The 20,659-nt window shown below is 41.5% G+C and overlaps 2 protein-coding genes across 8 annotated transcripts; one reads left to right on the forward strand and one right to left on the reverse strand.

Annotated features, from left to right (window-relative positions):
* Window positions 1-3: 3 nt before the first annotated feature.
* On the forward strand, window positions 4-2,031 carry LOC100120197 (cytochrome P450 9e2). Its single transcript, XM_001603807.6, has 3 exons — window positions 4-515; window positions 583-1,135; window positions 1,206-2,031. Exons 1-3 carry the CDS (start codon window positions 231-233, stop codon window positions 1,877-1,879), a joined length of 1,512 nt encoding a protein of 503 aa, XP_001603857.1. The 5' UTR covers window positions 4-230; the 3' UTR covers window positions 1,880-2,031.
* Window positions 2,032-2,141: 110 nt separating this feature from the next.
* LOC100120230 (vacuolar protein sorting-associated protein 13) lies at window positions 2,142-20,541 on the reverse strand. Of its 7 annotated transcripts, none has more exons than XM_031921673.2 (46): window positions 20,432-20,541; window positions 19,831-20,212; window positions 17,945-18,031; window positions 17,666-17,863; window positions 17,359-17,591; window positions 17,146-17,284; window positions 16,825-17,071; window positions 16,524-16,758; window positions 16,338-16,455; window positions 16,028-16,274; window positions 15,682-15,939; window positions 15,263-15,602; window positions 14,913-15,185; window positions 14,706-14,838; window positions 14,393-14,628; window positions 14,173-14,307; window positions 13,971-14,112; window positions 13,661-13,878; window positions 13,428-13,580; window positions 13,211-13,345; window positions 12,967-13,139; window positions 12,581-12,888; window positions 12,364-12,503; window positions 11,990-12,287; window positions 11,625-11,899; window positions 11,174-11,543; window positions 10,910-11,112; window positions 10,230-10,835; window positions 9,832-10,157; window positions 9,641-9,761; window positions 9,334-9,498; window positions 8,712-8,936; window positions 8,398-8,613; window positions 8,079-8,120; window positions 7,331-7,393; window positions 6,605-6,808; window positions 6,247-6,531; window positions 5,670-6,169; window positions 5,027-5,582; window positions 4,843-4,962; window positions 4,642-4,763; window positions 4,132-4,567; window positions 3,901-4,070; window positions 3,729-3,843; window positions 3,360-3,653; window positions 2,142-3,287 (listed from the first exon to the last, which is right to left on the reverse strand). In XM_031921673.2, the coding sequence occupies exons 2-46, from the start codon at window positions 19,928-19,930 to the stop codon at window positions 3,240-3,242; spliced, it is 10,008 nt and encodes a 3,335-aa protein (XP_031777533.1). In that variant the 5' UTR covers window positions 19,931-20,212; window positions 20,432-20,541; the 3' UTR covers window positions 2,142-3,239. The 7 variants fall into 7 exon arrangements, with proteins under 7 accessions (XP_031777533.1, XP_031777532.1, XP_031777534.1 ...); XM_031921672.1 differs by lacking the exon at window positions 20,432-20,541 and adding an exon at window positions 20,315-20,426; XM_031921674.1 differs by lacking the exon at window positions 20,432-20,541 and having other exon boundaries at window positions 7,340-7,393; window positions 19,831-19,930.
* Between the last annotated feature and the right edge of the window lie 118 nt (window positions 20,542-20,659).

Raw genomic sequence — 20,659 nt, forward strand, 5'->3', positions numbered from 1 at the left:
GCTAGCTAGCTCCGATCTCTATAGGCGAATTGAATATCACTTGCGCGTCAATCGAGTGCGATATCGTGGTATAGAGCGCAATAACAAAAACTACCGAGATGAGTATACAAGATACAAAAAGATAATACATAGCCGTCGTAGTGGTAATTTACAAGTACGTCCTCCAAGCAATGATGCAGCTGTAATGAATGCTCAGTTCGAATCGAGAAGCCTTGAGGTAAGCACGAATCATGGAGTACACGACGCTGGCTCTGCTGGCGGTGTTAGCGTACGCGGTCTACCGATACCTGCGCAAACGATGCGACTACTTCGAGGATCTGGGACTGCCCTACGTCCCGGCGCTGCCGCTTTTCGGGAACATGGGCAACTTGGTCTTCGGTCGAAAACACATCGTGCATGTCATCCAGGATATTTACAACTACATGCCCGAGGCCAAGTACCTGGGAGCCTTCGATTTTACCAGACCGGTCATCGTCGTCAGAGACCCGGAGCTGATCAAGGATATCACCATCAAGGTATAACATTCTTTTGAAACTCATTGCCTGCAATAGGACGATATCACTTACCCTCGATTCTGTGAAGCACTTCAACAACTTCACGGATCACCAGGGCTTCGTGGACGTGTCCGTGGACCCCATGTTCGGCGGCAACCTCTTCAGTATGGCCGGGGACCAGTGGAAGGAAGCCCGAACCCTGCTCAGTCCTGCCTTCACTTCGAGCAAGATGAAGGCCATGTACGGGCTGATGGTCAAGAGCGTCGAGAACTTGGTCGCGCACGTGGAAAAGCTCCACAAGGAGGACCCTAAACGCAAGTTCGCAACCAAGGACTTGATGACAAAGTACACGAACGACGTGATCGCGACCTGCGCCTTCGGCATCGAGGTGAACTCCCTCGAGGACCCGACCAATCAGTTCTACGTCTTGGGCAGGAAGGCGACAGATTTCGAGGGACTGCTCTCCCTCAAGTTCTCCTTGAACAGAGCTTTCCCCAAGCTCATGAAGTTGCTAAGGGTGAAAATCGTCACCGACAAGGTGGCCAGGTTCTTCAAGGACGTAGTCAGGAGAACCGTGGAGATGAGGGACGCCGAGAACATCAGCAGGCCCGACATGATTCAGCTGATGATGGACGCGAGAGGTGACGATGGCTTCAGGTATTATGCTATTGATGATAGAGCGTCGTTCCAATTGTCATTTGCAATCGACAGGCAAAACGAGCGAGAACCTCAAGCTGGACATCACTCAGATGACGGCCCAAGCGTTCGTCTTCTTCTTCGGCGGCTTCGACACGACCTCCACCCAGATGTGCATCATCTCCCACGAGTTGATAATCAACCCCGACATCCAGTCCCGTCTCCAAGCGGAGATCGACGAGGTACTCGAGCGCACAAGGGGCAAACCCACCTACGACGACATCAACTCGATGCCCTATTTGGACGCCGTCTACAACGAGTCGATGCGCTGCCATCCTCAGGCCAACGTCATCGACAGAGTCTGCATCAAAGCCTTCGAGTTGCCTCCGGCCCTTCCCGGCGCTAAGCCCTTCGTCATCCGGCCGGGCATGAACATCTGGGTGCCCGTCGCGGGAATCCACTACGACGAGCAGTTTCATCGAGATCCCTGGAACTTCGATCCTGACAGATACCTCAACAAGAAGGTCACGATCAGCGAAGTCGAGAACGTGGGATTCGGCATAGGTCCTAGGAGTTGCATCGGCAACAGGTTCGCCATTCTCGAGACCAAGATTCTCTTCTTTCATTTGCTGGCCAAGTTCAGTCTCAGGCCGAACGAGAAGACTTGCAAGAACTTCGAGTACAGTAAGAATAATATCAGTATCATGCCCAAGGGCGGCTACTGGTGCAGCTTCGAATCGCGAGCTTGAAAACAACTTTGCTAGAATTGTACATACTGCGTTTCTATCGGCGAATGATAAGATTAGCTGAAGTGTTGTTGTATTGAAACGTTGCATTTGAAAAAAGTGATACCGAAAAGTGAAGTAAGTATTTTGCAACGATATAACATTCTAAACCAGTATTTGCTCGTTTTTACTCTTCAAATCATGAAATTTTAACTCGTTAGTTTTTGCTAATCGCAGAGGAACAAAAGGTAGGTACATTTTTTTGCACAAAAAATAACAAAATGCGTAATCATCAACGTGTCTATTTATTTGTAAAATCTACAAGATGAGACACTTGGATGAAAAATATATAGTCTCACAATGACATTAATCTTCGATCGCTTCGTCGTAGCTAAAAAAATCATCGTTCAACGTTCATTGTTAAATCTTTCATTATATATATATTTAAACAATGCTTCGATTTGCGATCGTCAAATAAATTATTTCCAGCGGATATAAAACGCTCTCTACTGTATCGTAAATTCTTATAAAACAGCAAAAAGAATATCAAAAATGCATAATCGCATAGATAGATGACGCCTTATCTTGATTCACATGACGCAACAGAAAGAGAAAAAACAATCGTTAGCGAAAAATTTTATAGTAGTCACCTTCATAGAGGACATTTATACAAAAGGAACTTTCAAAGCTTATAAGCTTTCGCGGTTTTTCATTGTTCACACTCGTGATAATCTTAGTATACACATAAGTTTAAAGCTGTGCAGCACTTGACATACTTGCCCTTGACAAGAATACAATTTAAATCAATATCAAGCCGTTTAGAAGAAAGCATAACAAGCTTTCCGTCAATTGAAAAAAAAAATATATATATGTATAAGTAAATACAAATCGCAGAAGATGTACTTTATACAGATTATGATTTACATCTTATTAATTCGCAAATCTCTAAGCTTGAGTTCGTATATGATTCTCCAAAATCAACAAACTATCGTAAATTACGAGTCCGTGCAAGCTAGAAATCGCGCATCGAAAATAACTATACAATGACTGTGGCATTAAATGATTAAAGCTGTCGGTAATGCCGAATTTTCGAAATTATGCATAAAAAGGCTACTCCCATTTAATATGATTTTATCGGAATCACAATGCTTGTTTCTAAATTCTTTAAACAATTAGTCGAGGTAGGGAAGAACATACTTATTCATTCTTTTTCTAAATTCGTCGACTATGATTCCGTTCTACGTCAAGCATCTTATCAGTCTTGCTTGAATGAACAAGATTTTGTGCTCCAGCAGTAGCAAATACGATGCTAGTACGTTTGAATGAAACGATATTTCGCTTCGCCCTGTGTAATGCAGTAAAATTTATTGTTCTTTGACTAATTTTAGACTTCATATTGTCGAAGTTGCTCTTGCATTTTGCCGCACAGCAGCTGTAATGTGAAAAAGGCGGAATTGAAATTGAAAATAATCAACAATGTCTGTATTAAAGAGCAAATAATTACCTGTTTAGTTTGCAAATCTGGTATCAGAAGAACTTTTGTCGCGTCCGAGTTACCAAAGAATCCGCCAAGCTTCTTTCTAGCCGTTTTTATGTTAATTTGAATACCTTTGTCTACCATTATTGGAGGGGGATCGATTTCTTGCCAGGTGTAAGACCAATCAACCTTCCAACCTCCAAACAGATCACAATGTTCCAAGTAGGCAATTCTCTTGTCCGTAAGTAATAATACATCCCTGTTAAGGTACAAGTGGAAATAATATATATCGGTATTTGCATATTTTCCTTTTTCGAGTTCCTAGAAATAACACAAATAATTTTGATTAAAATTTTACTCGGCCACTCGATGTATGCAGCGTTGTTTAGAACTTACACAAAGAATTTTGTTGCCCTCAGCTTCATCACGAATATAGGGTCGGACTAAGCTATCAGGTTGCAAAAACCTCGGCGGCCGTACACGCTTAGCCTCTTCGCTCATATCAGTAGCTCTGCAGTTATGAAGAAATTAGTTTCATATACAAAAACATGACTAGAAATGGGTTTACCTTCTAACTGCGCCGAAAGAGCCACTAGCAAAATCCACAATTCCTGCCGTCGGTCTCGTGACGAGTCCAACCATTCCCTTTCCAAAGCCTTTGAAGAATCCTTCGACTCCTTCTTCCTTTGCACCAGAATATGGTTTCATGACCACTCCAGAAATACCATCGACCACGCCCTAGCAGCAAAAGTTTCAGAGTTAGGTTTCAATCATTGTAACACCGAGAATTTTGTCTTACCATGACTAGGCCTTTTCCACTTCTTGCAAGTCCTTCCTGCAGATTCGCAGGCTGCTTGTTGAGCTGCTCTTGACGTTTACGCTGGTAGTCTTTGTCAAAAGTCAACGCGGCAAGACCCTTACCCATAGCACCCGTGATTTTGGAAACAGCTCCAGCCATACCACCGACAGTATGACCAAGCATACTGCGCACCCCAAGAAGCAAGCCCTCGGCGAATTCACCGGGGCCCTGAATGGCGCCCTGGAAAGGCTCGTAGAACAGATCCTCCACGCCTTTCATGGCACCAACCACAAGGCCGTAAGGATTGCCGATGACGTCCAAGCCGAGAACCAATACATAGAGCTGCTTGATTGCCTGGCCGGTGTAATGGCTCGTCGCTTCGGAGACCAGCTGATTGTGCGTCATGAAAACATAATCTCTCTCGAAGTAGGCCAGTCTAAAAAGGATTTTCAGAACTAGTATGATTGCGCACTAATCGACAATTTTCCAGACAAACTATCTAATACTAACTTGAACACAATATCGTTTATGTCTGTTATTGTAACTCCAATACCCTGAAGTAATACGTTCAAAATTTGCGGGACCGCGGAAGGTCCGCTGCCACTGCCGGTCATGGAGAAGCTAATGTGTATCTAGTAAATATGAATTAAATAATTGAGTTTTTTACTGCCCAAGAAATTTGCAAGAAATTTGAATCTGATTTGTGCATACTTTTAAAGGTGAGAAATGCAGCAAATCGAAAAAGTTCTTTTGCTCAGCCGTGGTGATAAGGTTCACGTGATGTATAAGCGGTTCGTCCACCAATTTCATATCCGTTTTAAAGAGTTCACTCTGCAAAGTTAATGGCATATATACTGGTTGTGGCCTAATTCTAACTCAAGAATGAATGACTTACTTCTTGCGTATCATTAGCCTCGTCGGATTCGAAAAGTAGCATCAGAGCACTAATAAACGCCAAATCCACTTTTACGTGGAACTCCTGAATGAGAACTTTAAAGTACCGGAATTGCTGCACGCTGCTGTGCTCAAGCAAGCGTTTCACCATACTCAACTCAGCGAACGGCTTCATGACTGAGCTCTGAGACACACTCTTGGGTGGTGGAACCGGAGCGAGAATGACGGGGAAGATGCAATCCGTGAGTTGATTATCGATTTGCAGCCGATTGATCTTGGCGTGCAGCTGCACCTGATGCACTGAAGTACGGTACTGCACCCAAAGACCTGTTTGGAAGGTCCGGCGCATGTATCGCCTGTGTGGTCGCAGCATTTCTAAGTTCAAGTAGTCAACTTCAAACTTGGGTTCCAAAGCGACTCTATATGCCGTTTCTTTGTCCACCTGGAGCTCCCTTAGGTACCTCTGGTAGCCTTCCTCGACGAGTGCAACTTCTCGATTATTTAAAGCTCGCCACCTGCTTGTCATAGTTTTTCGAGTTTCCCAAATGATACCAGAACTGTAAAGAAAAAAAGTAGCAAATACAGAAGTCTAGCCTGGGTGATGTTTTTCCGACCTGATTCAAGTAACCAAGCGGACAACAAACCTGGCGATACACAAGTACAGCAGCTCCGATTTGTTTATATTATTGACAAGCGACAGCCCAACCCCATGAATGCTCATCGTGATATCCTGGTCAACAATCTCAAGATCTCCAACTAGCTGGCAGTCTTCAGCTATTTTAAGATTCGACGTGAAGAGCAAAACGCGCTGTATACCGTCGAGGAACGAGACGTAATATACCTCTTGGTCAACGTCGGGTATAACGAACGCACCGAGGTTGTCCTTGCGCAGGTTATCGGCGATCTCCTTCTTATTGCCGTCTTCCCAGACTAACAATCGTGCACCTGCGGGGTTCTCCCACGTGTAGAACATACGGTTGTACGATTGGATCGTCCTGACATTCATCGATCCCTTCTCCCAGAGGTGAATCGAGTAGGGCGTATGATTGACGATGAGCGCTGGGGCATTGCCGTGCGCATAGGCCGACAGCGAGATATAGACACCACCTTCGTTGATCTGCACATCGACGTTTATGCCCCCGTACTAGTAGAAAAATATAAAATACAGTTGCAATTTTATGTGAACGCATTTGCAAGTTTCAAGAATTTCCGGAATTCTACCTTATTCTCGAGCTTGAGCAGCGTACTGTGTACGTCGGTATAGATGAACGCTGCGGTTTTTTCGGGATGTCCAGCCACTTTGGCCTTGAGCATCTTATCTTCGAGCGTCGATTGAGGCCAAAGTGCGGTACACTCACCTGGTGGAACCTTCATGAGGGGATCGGCTGGACGATCGGCTTCCTGGCACTCTAAGAGGAAGTCGGCATTGTTGATCAACACGTAGTACGGGGCGAAAGTTATTTGCTTTGTCAACGAGTTGTACGTGAGCTGATTGTGCACACCGATCTGCAAGCAAGATCACGTGAATAAATCAATCCGTTAAGTGACAAAAAAATTAGCAAAATAAACGTCGACATACCTGATAGATCTTGCCGTTGTACTTGCATGACACTACACCTTTGCTACCGGCAACATCGATGGAGAACTTGTCGGACCACTCGCCGTCTTCAACTCTCACCATCGCCTTCTTCTTTCCGAAGAACACCTTCGACCGGAAGGAGAACAGAATCGGGCCCTTGAATGTTTCCGGATGGTACAGGACGTTCAGGTGATCCTCCGTACTCTGAAATTGTTAAAAAAGATATCACGATGACGCTTCATTTTGGTCTAAGAAAAGCCAGATCTTTTGCTCTCGACGAAAGCTGCACGAAAAACTTCCACCTGATTTCAGTGAGTTAGAGCCCCATGATGCTAAGTGAACGACAAGGTATTCTTTAAATGTGGTTAATGCAATACAGCGAACTGAACATTAGACGTGCATGCGACGATTAGTGTAAGCGGCATGCGACAGACATCTGGGTTGCCTTATTTCCTTTTTTATTATCATTATTTATTGACGTATTTTATAAACAACACCACTGAAGGTTCAAAGCATCTTCTCGTGACTGTGAAATAATATTGACCATGAGCAAACACGAAGATTATGATTAAATAAAAAATATGAATCGATGAATCGAAAAAATTATATATTTCGTCGATCCCCAAGTAGAAGATGAAGATTAGGAGCGAAGGAACGTTAGTCAGAAAAAGAACGGTCACAACGGAAACGTAAGAAAAATGAATGAAAGAATAGAGTCAAAGTCACCGAGGGCACCTTCTTCCTTCCGTGTCGTCCGCGTCGTTGGCCAGAACTTATACAAGAAAGACTCTGAAAGATATCTCGTTTACGTATTGTGTCGTTGCGGTATAATTTTTCTTCATATTTATACACATTTTAAATAATAAAACATAAGGCAGCAAACTCGTGCTTCTCAAGCGGAAACAAAGCTCCTTTGAATCTAGTACAGTATTAGAATAATACGTCAAAAGGGGTTCCAATCCTTTTTAGTTTTTGGTTATTTAGTATCTTTAATTATCCATTATACATTAAAAGACAATATTTATTCACAGGCATGCAGAAGAGAAGGTATAAGTTAGTTTCAGCATTAATTAGATTAAATATAATCTGTTCATGGCATAATTAAAGATACCACAGACTGCTGCTTGTAAACGAAAATTAAATTGCACCATTAGAACTAACATTTAAAAAAATTAAAAAAAAAAAATCTATTACTTTACATCTATTATAAGCAGTTTACTAAGCTGTTATTGGAATATTTTGAAATCTGATAAAAGTTATACATTCAAGAGTATATACACCCTGAAATAAAATCAAAATTAAAATCTTGTCGTGTATAACCCGTTCAGCAAAAATTAAACAAGCTGTCCATCAAGTAAAAAAATCTCGAGTCTAGATTCTACGAGAAGCACGCACAGTTGTATATTCAATAAATTCATCAAGAGTATATACAGCTTTACAATATATAAAGTCAGTTTTGTATGATAGTCTCTACCTTGATCGGGCTCGAATGCTCTTTGCCACCTTTACTCGATTTCTGGAAAAATAACGGAAAGTCGTGTAAATGTGAGTCGGGCCGCAAAATCAGCCACTTAGTCGAGCTGGAAATCGCGCAACGAGTGAACGCAAGTATGAAGTTCTGAAAGTGAAAATAGTCGAAGCTTCGCGCTTCGGCTGAACTTGGACACAAGTAAATACATGGATTGTTTTATGGAATGAAGATGTCCAAAGACTGTTAGAGAGGTAACAAGCCAAGATGATCATATAGATAGTAAAAACGGAGCCTGAATCATTTGGCTCTGGCTGTGACTTACTCTGTAAGAGAGCATGAGGCCGGTCTTGTTAAGCATCCAGAAAGGACAGTAGAGGGCCATAATTATTGAACCATGCTTAAATGACGAATGTATGCCTAGGTCCATGATGACTTTCTGCGCACTGTCGAATGACTCAAACGACAAGACCGAAAATTCAGCCGGATTCGACGTTAGTTCTACTCTGCAGGACCAGTCCTTCTCCAAATATTGCGGTAGCTGCAATTGGAAATAAAAAAAAAAAATATGAAATTTTCTTATTTCCTAATTCAAATAAAATCGAGTCATTATCAACCAATTAAGCTATTTTAACCCACCTTGATTACGATACTGGAGTTGTTAGGATCGACAGTGGGTATCTGTAAAGTAGTGCTGGCTTCGACGCGTCGTTCTTGGGTATTACCGGGTAGGCAAATGATGATGTCGATGGGCAGGAAATTCTTGAAGTAGATCGACGGATACAGGTGAACGTTATAAATCGTACTAGCCATTGTATGGCGCGATGTGTTTTCAAAGTACACTTGCTCAATTTCTCCTACCACCTGCAACATTTACAAAGAACAAGCAAAAATTAGTGTCCGTTATGGCAATACGTTTGCATTTAACTACACAATCACTACTCATGAGGATTGAAGCCAAGGTTCCTATTGATGGTTCTACTACGGTTCGGTGTATAAATGTTCTCATGGTATTTTTTTGTACAATCACTGGTGAGATTCCTGCATTTTTATTGAATTCATTTTATTCGCAACACGTGAATCACTAGCCTTGACCTGGCTGACCTTGTTTTACAGTAAGAGAAAAAACTAGCAAGTATTAGGTACTCAAGCAAATTAAACTCAGCTCCGTCCATCTAGATGAAATGTCAACATTTATTCTCATTCACATCAGCATGTTGTGGCAAGTGTCTGCAACGTGTATTGCATGTGAGGAGTATACCTGCAGGACCGAGGTCGCGGTAGTTTGCACCGTCGGTGCTCTGGCCGCGGGCTCGCCGAGGGCCCAGCAGCGCCGGCGAAGGATGCGCTCGAGCACGCTTAGCAGCGAGCTTAGCGCCTCGCTGCACAGCAGCACGCTCACGAGCACGAGCATCGCGTATAGCGTCTAGAATTTGAAAGAGAGAAAGAGATACGGGAGGAGAGCCACGGCCCTTTGTATGTGATTCGGTGGTTGATGCTGTGTTCGAGTATAGAGTAGGGGGTGCGCTGTACATTCGAGTTAAATAGAATTGTAAACGAATGTTTACCTGTATGTAGAAGGGCTCGATAGTGTCCATCTTGGAACGAGTCTCGCACTTAAGAAGCTTGGTCATGGAAACAGTTTTCTGGAGCTCCTTCCAGACAAACGGCTCGACGGATACCATATAGCTGAAATGTTTACTCTATATAAAAAAAAAAAAACTGTATTTGCTGATGAGAGTGCAAAGTTACTACTAACCCGTCGATGCTGAAGAACAGCCAGTAGATATTCGTAGTCGTATAGACCGCATCGAGCGGCAAATTCAATTTCTCATCAGGAAGGACTGTACCAACCTTCTCGACCTCGTTACCGCGTTTTGTCATGTAATACACAGAGACCGGCTCGCAGAAGTGGTTGTGCACCTGCAGAACGCTTCGCAGTGTCACGATTGTACTTCCGTCCTCGACAACGACGTCAGAGATTATGCCCCATTCTTCGGAGCCTTCTTTTCGATACTTCAAGGAAAAGAACCGCTTGTCCGCTCTGAGTACCGGAATCTCCAGTTTTCCGTCGATACCCTTAAACTGTCAAATTAAAACCATTATTACATGTACCAATATGTAACCAATTTTTTTTAGAGCACAAATGAGTTGTACCGATATGACAAACTTGGTGCCTCGATCTTTCACTGTGTCGGCCTTCAACTGTTGCAGAAGGTGAATTTCGGTTTTAATCTTGGAAGCCAACTGGATGGAAGCACCAGACTCAAGTATCACCTCCGCGTAACAAGTATCGTTGCTGTGAACCCTGTTTTCATCCTCTGCTAATTTAAAGTGACTGTGTTCTAAATCTAAAGTCATAGGTAAGCCAGTTTCATTTTTCAGAATATAAGGAGCAACTTTCTTGGTCGATGTCTTGTTTCCAACCTCCATGGCATTCGAAAAAGCATTGCCAAGTTGTTTCAGCACATCAAGACACGTTTTCGTTACAGTGACCTCGAGATTTTCAGAGGACGTAATGTCGATGGACATTCTTGACTTTTGATGGAACTCGTCTGGTTCAATCTCGGATACAGGGCTGAGTGCACTTAGCGCCGTGTCTACAGAAATATCGTTGAATTGAATCTTAGTTTTCAATTCCCAAGGAGAGGAAGAGCGTTTTCCATTGTTCATTGCCTCCATTGGCTCGATTAGAGGCTCCCACAGTGCAAGTCTACTGTTGTAGTATGCCATCACCAAGGACATTGTCGATTCAATGCTCATCTGAATTGTACAATACAAAATCAATAATCTAAGGTTTCATTAGTCAAACTAGCATACAATGAACCAATTAATACCGTGTTTGTGCTCCAATCGTGAACGTTGCTTTGGAAGCCAAGATGCAAAAGCAGCATTGGAAGAGTTTTGTTACCAATACCAGCTTCGAGTGTCAGTAAAATCGTGGGTGCCGACACCATTGCGAGCTCGGGTTTGTAGACCACTGCTCGAGTTTCTTCGTCATCGGAGAACTGGAGATCCTCGCTCGCTTCCATACCAACCTCTGGGGATTTTTCAAAAAATTAGAATTCTAGAATTCTGTTTAGATTTAAAAACAAGATTACCTGTTTTCAAGAACCAATAATCTGTCTCCTTAAAAGGTGTTATAATCCAAAGACCTTCATGACTTGGTTCAAGTTTCTTGACTTCTTGTTCCTCTTCTTTTTTGGTTACTGTTTGCACCACTCGATTTAATATTTCAATGACACCTGGCGATACGGATATGTGAATGTCCGTGCTGCAAATATCAACGTGTAAACCCTTGCCCTCAGGAGTCGATCCTGCGATGCTAATGCTGGTTGGTCTCAGCACCTGATAGATCCAGTCTGATCTCTTTGCTGGATTATAAATACCGGCGAGAATCGATAAATCTTTTATGGAACCGTTGATAACTTGGTGGTCACCCATCAGTCGAACTTTCAGTAGTATCTCGGTCTAGGCAAAGCATATTTAAATAGCAATCGAAACAAACTATGAGAAGATAAGGTAGCCACTCCGAAAGTAAATATAACTTACATTTAAAACAATGCAATTAGAGTCGATGTCGTCCATGTCCTCCAGCAAAATAATATCTGGTTTTTCGATATGCAAATTTATTGTCATCATTGTATCCGGTTGAGCAGGAGCGGGTTGAGCTACTTTCTTCTTTGCAGCCTGTTCTAACTGTGTTTTCTGTGAAGCTTGTAGGGTGGATTGTTGTGTAGGCTGAGGTCCAGAGTTGAAAAAATCCTTGATCTTCATGAGGTAGTCTAGAGAGACTATTATACTAAAGGAGAATACGCGAACGTCCGCTAAGAAAATAGAAAATAATATTTAATACTAAATTAAATTACATAGATTTTACTAGCTACACCAGCCCCTACTGAAAAGCATTTACTTACCAAACATATCGTTTGGTCCTTTCCTGACTGTAACATCCAGCATGCTTCTGACCGGTTTTACACCAGCCTCATCTTGTCCCAAGTTTTCCAACTTGGGCACTTCGGTAGTTCGTTCCATGATTCTGACAAGTGAGCCCTGTCGATTGTGTCTCGTGTCATCGAGTGTACAGTTCATCAACAGAATCGAGGTTGCCAGAAGACCATCCGTGAACATCCGCCCTTTCAACGCTAGATAGGTGAGACCAAACTTGGCCAGACTGTTCTCTGGCAAATGTAGAGGAGAGTTTTGAGTTTTTAGCTGTAACACAAGCGAATTTTTTTCGTTAAATCTAGAAACTTAGATAGTATAAACTATAAAAAGCAACTAGAATCACCATTTTAGATCCTCCGGTGAAGAGTTCAATGACGAGACTATCCATTATAAATTCAAATTTGATAGTAGTTTGTACAGTACGTTGCTCTTGAAGATCACTACTTGTTGCCGATTCCTTGACAACCTCTACGTCTGCTTTGACTATAAATCGAATCAATATTTATATAGATTCATCTGTTTTTACGGACAATTTAAACCAAATATTTGAGTAGTCTTACACGTCGTTGTCTTGTTAGGCTCCTCAGCAATACTCTTCCGGTCAACTTTAGCTACAGATTGTGTTGTGACAGCAGCACCATCCTCAAAGCTCTCGCCAAGATTTTCGCTAAGAGTCGACATGATCATCGCGTAATCTTCCTGATTAAGCAGCACATCAATGCGTTTCAACCTACCGGACATTTCGATATCCGGTATTGCGCGGAACCAGGCCGTCGACAGGTTACGCTTTATCTGCAAAATGAAGCTTACTGGCTGGAGAAGCAACACCTCATTCTCTACTGTGAATTTGTCCTTGTTTAGTCGTACCCTTTGAATGTATTATATTTGATCTTGTTATTAAAATCATCTTGAGATTATTAAAATAATTAATCACATTGTCAAATACCTGGACAACTTAAGGTTTTGTAACTCGATGTTCATTTCATCAACTATAGGATACTCGCCTGACTCGGTATCTACCTCCAGCTTGCGCAGTACGTTGCTAACTGTGAGGTTACCCATGTCTAACATTAGGCAATGCTCACTTGTCGAATTCAATGGCACGTATATCACCGGAGCCTTTGGAAAAAAAAATCAAAGTCATTAGGAAATATTAATAAACGATATTAAATATTTTCAAGGTCAATAACCTTCAGTTTTACGGATAGCTCGATCTTGGTAGCCCGTTCGTGCACGTCTTTAATGTTTGTCTTGGCTGCCTCGGCAGCTGCTGCTGACGCTTCAGCTATGGCTAATTGTGCAGCTTGGAAGTTATTCAGGAAATTCTGTTAATCGAACAAATTATTCCATTGCATTATCATAATAGTCTTTGTAATTGTCCCTAGTTGAAAATTAGCTTCACATTACCATGACTGTTGTAACAAAAGCATTCAAGAAGACAATACGATGGCAACCCATTGTGATAGTGATCGACATATTGTTCTTGTCCGAGTCATCTGGTTCGAGATTGTTCATTATTGCTTCGATCTGAAGAGACTCCGAACCGTCAACTGCCACGATCTGAAAAATTGATTCTTTGGTAAAAAAATTAATTACAAGATGATGGTGATAATGCATTAACGTCTAAATAATATACGTACATTCTTGTATATGGACATTGCATATAGATCTTTGATATTTATGGAGCTCAGTTGGACGTTAGCTTTCGAGTGTGAGGCTTTCATAATATAACCGGCTGTGATGCCTTCGATATAAAAGGCACTAATATCTCGGAAATCGTTTGCCATCTTTATACTGATAGTACCAAATTTCGCAGTGACTTTTAAATCCACGACCTCTACTTGAGCTTTTTTTCGACCTATTTTTTTATTTTGATTTTAATGTAGAATTGCAAGCTTGTTTTTGTATCTACATGACCCATGCATTCATTATATTACTAGAGCTACTTACGAGATTTTCCCCTTTGTTTTTGAATTTGTTCTTTAATAAACATTGAAGTGTCCTCTTGAATAGTCGTTAAATGGCCAACTCTGTCAACTTGCTGTTCTTTCTTCGTTTCTTTCAATGTTGTAGTGGCAGCACTAATATTGTCCTAAAGAATTGTGGAAATTAAATAGGTTGATACATCGGTTCTTATTTGCAAGATATTTACTTGAATATTTGATAAAAATTGAAGAACATTGATCAAGGCTTCTTGGTGCAGTAAAACATCGAGTGTCGTAAATTCAAGCTGCAGCAAGTTTACGACAGATCCTTGTCTGACAAACTCGGGTGACCGTTTATTCATCTAGAAAAAGATGATAATGATAATAATGCTAAAAAGTTTTTGCGATTAAATCATGACATGGCGCACTTCAGACAAAAATACTTACGTTAATAAATTGAATAACAATAAGATATTCGTCACTTCCCAAGGACATTGGTGTATTTATCATAAAGATTTCTCCGGTGTCGTGATGCTGCTTTACTTGAACACCTCCAAGCCTTAGCATGACTTCTTGATTAAAAGTTCTTTGCATTAGTTCCGCCTCCAACTGTAGTAGCTCGAATCTAATGAAAGGAGAGATTTTGGCTTCCTCTTCTTGCTTGGATATCATCAAAGTGAGTTCTGTATAAAGCATTACAATGAGTTGCTGATCAAGTGCTTCGAACAATAATCCAAGAATTTTTGAAAATATATCATACCTTTCATAACGAATTTGGCTTCCAAATCGGTCGTTTGCTTCATTGAACTCGAGACTTGTTCTTGTTTTTTTTCTATTAGTGATGGAAGATTTGTCAACTCTTTGAACAATGACATTTGAGATACCGATTTAGACTGAAAAAAGTTTTGTTTTCGATTTACATAAATTAACTATTCTCTGATAGTCTATTGCAATTTTTTTAACTAACCAATGAGGCTTGTGTAAGTTCTGCCGGTACATCGTCTTCCGGCAATGGAATGCTTTGCACGATAGCGAGGCCTTCGAGTAAACGTTTTTCAGTTATGTTTATCGCCACAGATGGTAAATGACCCATAAGTCTAGTCTTTGGTAAGAGTGGGTCGTCAGCAATAAGACATTTGTGGAACTGTACTTCCAATGTCGTTGGTTGCAAAACTTTGATTGGACTGACTGTGTTTGTCAGTGCATCTCGCCAATCTTCATTCGCCAACGAAATAAGGGCCTAATATTAAAACACATTTGCGTGAATGTATTAATTATATGCTTGTAGGAGAAATTAGAATAAGGAATACAACGTACTTGAAAATTAACAATTTTCAAAACAAATCTGTCATAACTGTATTCTCGTAGGTGCGTCAAAATGTCTTCCTCAGTTTTTCCCATGCTAACCAACTGCTTGACGCTCAAGTGAGCAGCATCATTCTTTGGTTTTTCCAGCGAGTGTACTTTCAAACTACCAAGATTTATTACGATCAAGGATTCGTTTTTGTTGTAGAATCCACCATAGGGTACAATTAGCTGCGACGCTTGCAAATCAATCTGAATGTCTAGGGCGGCGTGCTTTTGTATCGCGTATTCCAAGCCCAAAGCAGAAGCTTGTTTCAAGCTGTCGAGACGTTCTGCAGCAACAGCTTGTAATCTATTAATTGATCAAATGTAAATAAAAACACTAGTAGCAATAGTAGTATATGGGGACTCGGTAGCGGTAGTGTACTTACTGGTTCAGGGTTGATGGGTTTTGTACTTTAAATAGTTTTACAAGTTCGATTATAGTCTGAGCATCGTAGACTAGGTGCACTGAACTAGACTTGACGATAATTCTATCACCACACAACTTGTCGAGAGGATTCTTCTCATACGATACGGAAAACAATCCGTTTTCGGAACCAACCTCCTTGTCCGAATTAAAAAGCGAAGGCACTTGCTCTCTCTGTTTGACCCCAAGCAACTTCAAATCACTTATCGAAGCTGTCACTCTGAAAGCAGAATCGTCGTTATTCGTTGCAAGTATTTTTGTTTTTTTTTTTTGTTTCGAGAACAATTAAAAAATATTTAAGCACTAACAAAATTGCGTTAGCCGATGGTCTAGATTTGAAGCCAGCTTTCACCCCATTAAATTGCAAATCTAGAACTTCAGGGTGCTCTTTGTCGGTGTCTAGCAGCAAAATTTGCAATCCATGCAAAAAGAACCTAGTATCAATCATTTCATAGGTTTCGGGATAGTGAGCTGGTACGCTATTCTCTTGGTAGTCTATAGCTCTGTAAAGTTTTTCCTTCTCTTGTGGCGTCATTGCCTCTTCAAACTTTTTCACTAGAATGTAGATTGAAGTTTAGGATTTTCATTGATTCATAGATTAACAAGTACAAAACTTACTGATAGCTGCAGCTGTATTCATTTCCTGAACCTCCTCTTGTCGCGGCGTTCCCCACAAGAAGCCGAACCAACCCTGTTTTGCCTTGAAATCCTTCTCTTTTTCTGCCAATCTTTCAACCTACAATTATTAGCACATATTAACTGCATTCTTATATTTTTTTTGTCTTAATAAATTCAACTACCCACCTCCATTTCAATTTGTTGACGAATGATGATGAGATTAAAGATATCCAACTTCTGTTCGTGCTCCGTTAGCTGCTTCTCCAAATCGAGCGAAGGTTTCTTGGTAGTAAGCTTGGTTTGATAGGCCTTAGCGTAACTTCGGCACGTATCCCTATGGCATCTCATATGATTCCAGTCCCAATTATTCTGCGCCCGTCTTACCTGTTCCTCTAGAACGCATGTGTACGCGAAACGCCACCTTTTGAAATTAAAAAGAAATTTGATTAAAAACAATAATTTGGAAAACTTGCGCGAGATTATTTACCATTCTTTATAGTGTCCGCGATAGGACGTCAAATTGGGCCGATATTTTCTGTATGGGGCAGCATTACGAGCCTGTTCCAGACCTTCGCCCATTTGCATAAGAGTCTGATATTGCTTCTTGGACAGTCCAACTCGCAGTTTCTGCATTTCCAAGTCCAGGAAAACTTTTGGTATCGTGTAATTACTGCCGTCAGTTTCCGGCTTGGGATTAAGCTTTAACTTGGCCTTTACATTTATTGGACCCAGTACTAGCATGACGGATAATTGATTAATTTTACTGGCAACATGTGTTAACTTGTATTTTTGAAAAGTGGAAACTTACAGTATTGATAATCTTCAGGTACAAAATCAGCAGTAGCAATGCTTTCAGCAAATATTTTCAAGTACATGTCTTTGGGCTCTATGCTAAATTGCTTTGGTGATGGATTCAAGTACACAGCAAAACCATCCATTGTGCATAGCTGGAATGAATAATCAATCAAGAGTAATTTTTCGTAAGTATACTCTGCACTTTGAATAAAATCAAATAGCTTACCTTGAAAATTTGTTGAATGGCATACATGTCTTTCAAGTTACCAGTTGATGACCAGGTATTATCACAACTCTCCAGTGCAAATCGGTTGAGAGTGAAACCAACAGAAAAGGGGTGGTCCTTGAAGCTAACATGATCCTCATATCTCACATGGATTCTGTTGATTTCCACATGTATGTTCTTGATCATTCGTGCAATGAGCTTTTCCATCATTGAATCATCAACCTTTTCTTGGTCTGAGGAACAGTGCTAATGTAAAAACTAATAGCAGTGTAACGAATGCAACCATAGAGATACAATGAGACTTTACTTTTCATGTCAGCCAGTTGTTTGTTTTTCTCCACTCTAGCAATCTCTGCATGCTTAGCCTCAAGCTGTGCCTTTGCCTCCTTCTCTGCATCGTACTTCACCTGACTAGTAGGAACGACCAGGACAAAAAGCTCTTCGACTATGGCGTCGATCTGGCCGTTCCACATGTCCTTGAAAGGGATCTTGAGCACCAATTTGCCTATAAGAATAATTCAAAAATCGAAATTAAAATCAAACGAGCGAATTCCGAGGATTGTAAGTAATAATTTTTTCCCTTTACCTAATCGACCATATTCAAGCTTAATAGGTAGATCTAGCATATCCAATGCACTCTCCTTTATCATTAAATCCTTGAGGACTACATCTCCTGAAAAGCGAGAAACACGTCAGTGAAGGGGCGAAATAATTTAAATCGAGGTGAAAAAGATAAACTTCTATTTTAAATTTATTACATAAAAATTAGGTTGAAAATCTGTTCCTAAATAAATTTGAAAATGCGCGAAAAATATATCCTCGAATCAAAAAAAGCGCTCATAGCCGCAAAGTTAATTTTACAGGAAAGAAGCATTCTTCGGAGCGTTTTAAAAATAAACCAACGCAATCAAACCAGTGCGCGCATATAGGTATAGATTACGGTCGCGCATAACTATTTCCGCAAAAACTATTACGCTCGAAATTTTTATTATAAAACCACCGCCTCGGCTATCGGCTGATATCATCGCCTCATTCTGTATTTGCGTTCTTGTCCTAGTGATTCACTGTCGCATTAACAAGAACCGCCAATAAAAACAATAATGACAATCTTTCATGGCGCTGAACAAAGCACGTAAGCGCATGTAATACCTATGCACGTGAGTAAAATTAGAATTTTCATTTTCCGCCTGAAAATAGAGAGCTGATTTTTCGATTCTCGATACGTATGGAATTGGATTTTTTCAGAAACGAGCTCGAAAAAATGCTCGGAGTAGGAGGCTACGGTAAGGTAAGCAATTTGCATAAAGATGCGAAGCGCGAGTATAAATATCTCATAGGTATATAACTGATGTCATGTGAAGTAGAGCCTTGATTTCTAGATTGGCTTGACGGGTTTACATCAGAGTATTTTAATAGACGGTTGAAAAACGACGGCGAAGTTTACTAGCTGCTGAATTTCTAAACTGAGAGAGCCTTTCTTCTCCGCGTCTTGCTGATGCTTCTTCTTTGTGTCCGCATTTTTCTCTCTATTATTAACGATGTTTGTTTGTTCCGAAGATTTAGCGAAAATTTACTGATATAACAATAAAAATCTTATGTTGTGCAAACATAATTTCTGCCCGAGTCAAAATTAAAGCTTTTTTCAACGAACAATTGCGTCGTTTCGGATTTTCCAAAGCGATCAAGTAGTGTTTAATTTTTCAAGCGACTTGTATGTAATAACTCGCATTCTCCCAAACGCGCCCAACCCTCTCTTCCAAAACAAAAAAGAAAAGGTCGAAAACAGGCAGTAATGTAGCGTATGCGGTCATCCCATAAGGCAGGCGGCGAGCGCGCACACCTCTAAACCGGCGCAAATATAGACCATGATGTCACGCACGCGAGTCCGGTGCACGTGTACCTATAGTCGTCGTCGGTTTGTGTTGTCGCGCTCTGTTTTTACTTGTATGATGGCCTCGCGCTTTTCGACACTCCCGTCATCGGTAGACCTGCATCCTCAACCTTTACCTCTATCGAGCGCGCGCTTGCGACCTTTCCCTGTTCGATGTTCCCACCCAAAATAGAGTTGGGAGAATTTCGACGTTTTTCATCGAAATGTCACTCGTTATAACACCAATGAGTACGTGAGCCTTTGATCGTGTGTACATGGGTCTCTGCTTGCGGAGATAAGCGGCTATCATAATGCGCGAATTTATTGCGGTTTTATCAAAACAAGAAAAAAAAATTGCGCGTTGCGTCCTTTTTTATAACTGCTCTGAGCAGCAAAAATAATTAAGAGCTCGCGCCGTGTGAAACTGCAGTTGAGGCCGTTACGCGAGCGGATAAAAATCGCGAGAATAATATGCGTGAGAGACCTTGAGGGTAGGAATGTAATAACGGAGCAGCTGTAAGACATAACTCTCAGAGAGAGAGAGAGAGAGAGAGAGAGAGAGAGAGATGATATTAATGCGTAGGACCACACGACACACGTACCTCCCCACAAGCTGAGCTTGAGCTGCTTGTAATCCAAATTCTGTATGTACTCGCCGAGGACCTTGTTCAGGAGCTCGGTGACGATCGATTCGAAGACCATGTTTGCGGCTGGTACCGACGACTCTTGTCGTCCTCGCCGCCAGGAAAAAATCCGCTCCGATTCTCACCAGCTGCCCAGTTCGCGACGTCGTGTCTGATGATGGAATCAGCGGACGTCGTGTTTACATTCCTCCGCGAGCGAAAACCCACATAACCTCACTCTGGAACTGTTGATTATTTCTCTGCTACGGCGACGGCGACAAGACAACCGCATTATATCGTATCAGCTGAGGCACATCGTCTTCTCGGTTTCACGCCGAAATCCTTGCCCAAAAATCACTGGCTGTTGACAGCGAATAAAAGGAACAATAAATTACGATTAATTACGCTGATGTATCGATTGGCACTGTGGTCTCTTGCGCGGTCGTACTGTTACTATACCTACATGCGTATTGCGTATATGAAAGATGATAAGCGCGGGGGGGACTGTACAAACTACAAAGACTCGCTCGCGCGCCTGCCTGCGAGCAAACGACTGACTATACTTATGTTGTATGTATACCTCTTTTTCAGCCTGTCTACTCGTGCGCCGAATCTCCGTCGATTGTTGTTTTTTTTTCTCTTGAGTGATGTGGACGGACACTGTTGATGTGACTTACTCGCAAGTTCAAGTCCCGTCAGATGACATGACGTAGCTAGGTATATAATATAACAGCTCAAAGCTCGCGTGGTACCTACGCTGCGGCAAGTTCAAACTTGTAAAAAAGAATTTCTCGAAAATCATCATAGT

The sequence above is a fragment of the Nasonia vitripennis genome, chromosome 1 (genome assembly GCF_009193385.2).
Source record: "Nasonia vitripennis strain AsymCx chromosome 1, Nvit_psr_1.1, whole genome shotgun sequence".
Classification (NCBI taxonomy): Eukaryota; Metazoa; Arthropoda; class Insecta; order Hymenoptera; family Pteromalidae; genus Nasonia; species Nasonia vitripennis.

Bases quoted from the DNA above. Each gene is read 5' to 3' on its own strand.
- LOC100120197 (XM_001603807.6), top strand. From the start codon at position 231: ATGGAGTACACGACGCTGGCTCTGCTGGCGGTGTTAGCGTACGCGGTC. The intron at 516-582 runs GTATAACATTCT...GATTCTGTGAAG, and splicing joins TCAAGGATATCACCATCAAG to CACTTCAACAACTTCACGGA. The intron at 1,136-1,205 runs GTGACGATGGCT...TGCAATCGACAG, and splicing joins GCTGATGATGGACGCGAGAG to GCAAAACGAGCGAGAACCTC.
- LOC100120230 (XM_031921673.2), bottom strand. From the start codon at position 19,930: ATGGTCTTCGAATCGATCGTCACCGAGCTCCTGAACAAGGTCCTCGGC. The intron at 14,839-14,912 runs GTTAGTTAAAAA...AACTTTTTTCAG, and splicing joins AACTTACACAAGCCTCATTG to TCTAAATCGGTATCTCAAAT. The intron at 11,544-11,624 runs GTAAGTTATATT...TGCTTTGCCTAG, and splicing joins CTAATTGCATTGTTTTAAAT to ACCGAGATACTACTGAAAGT.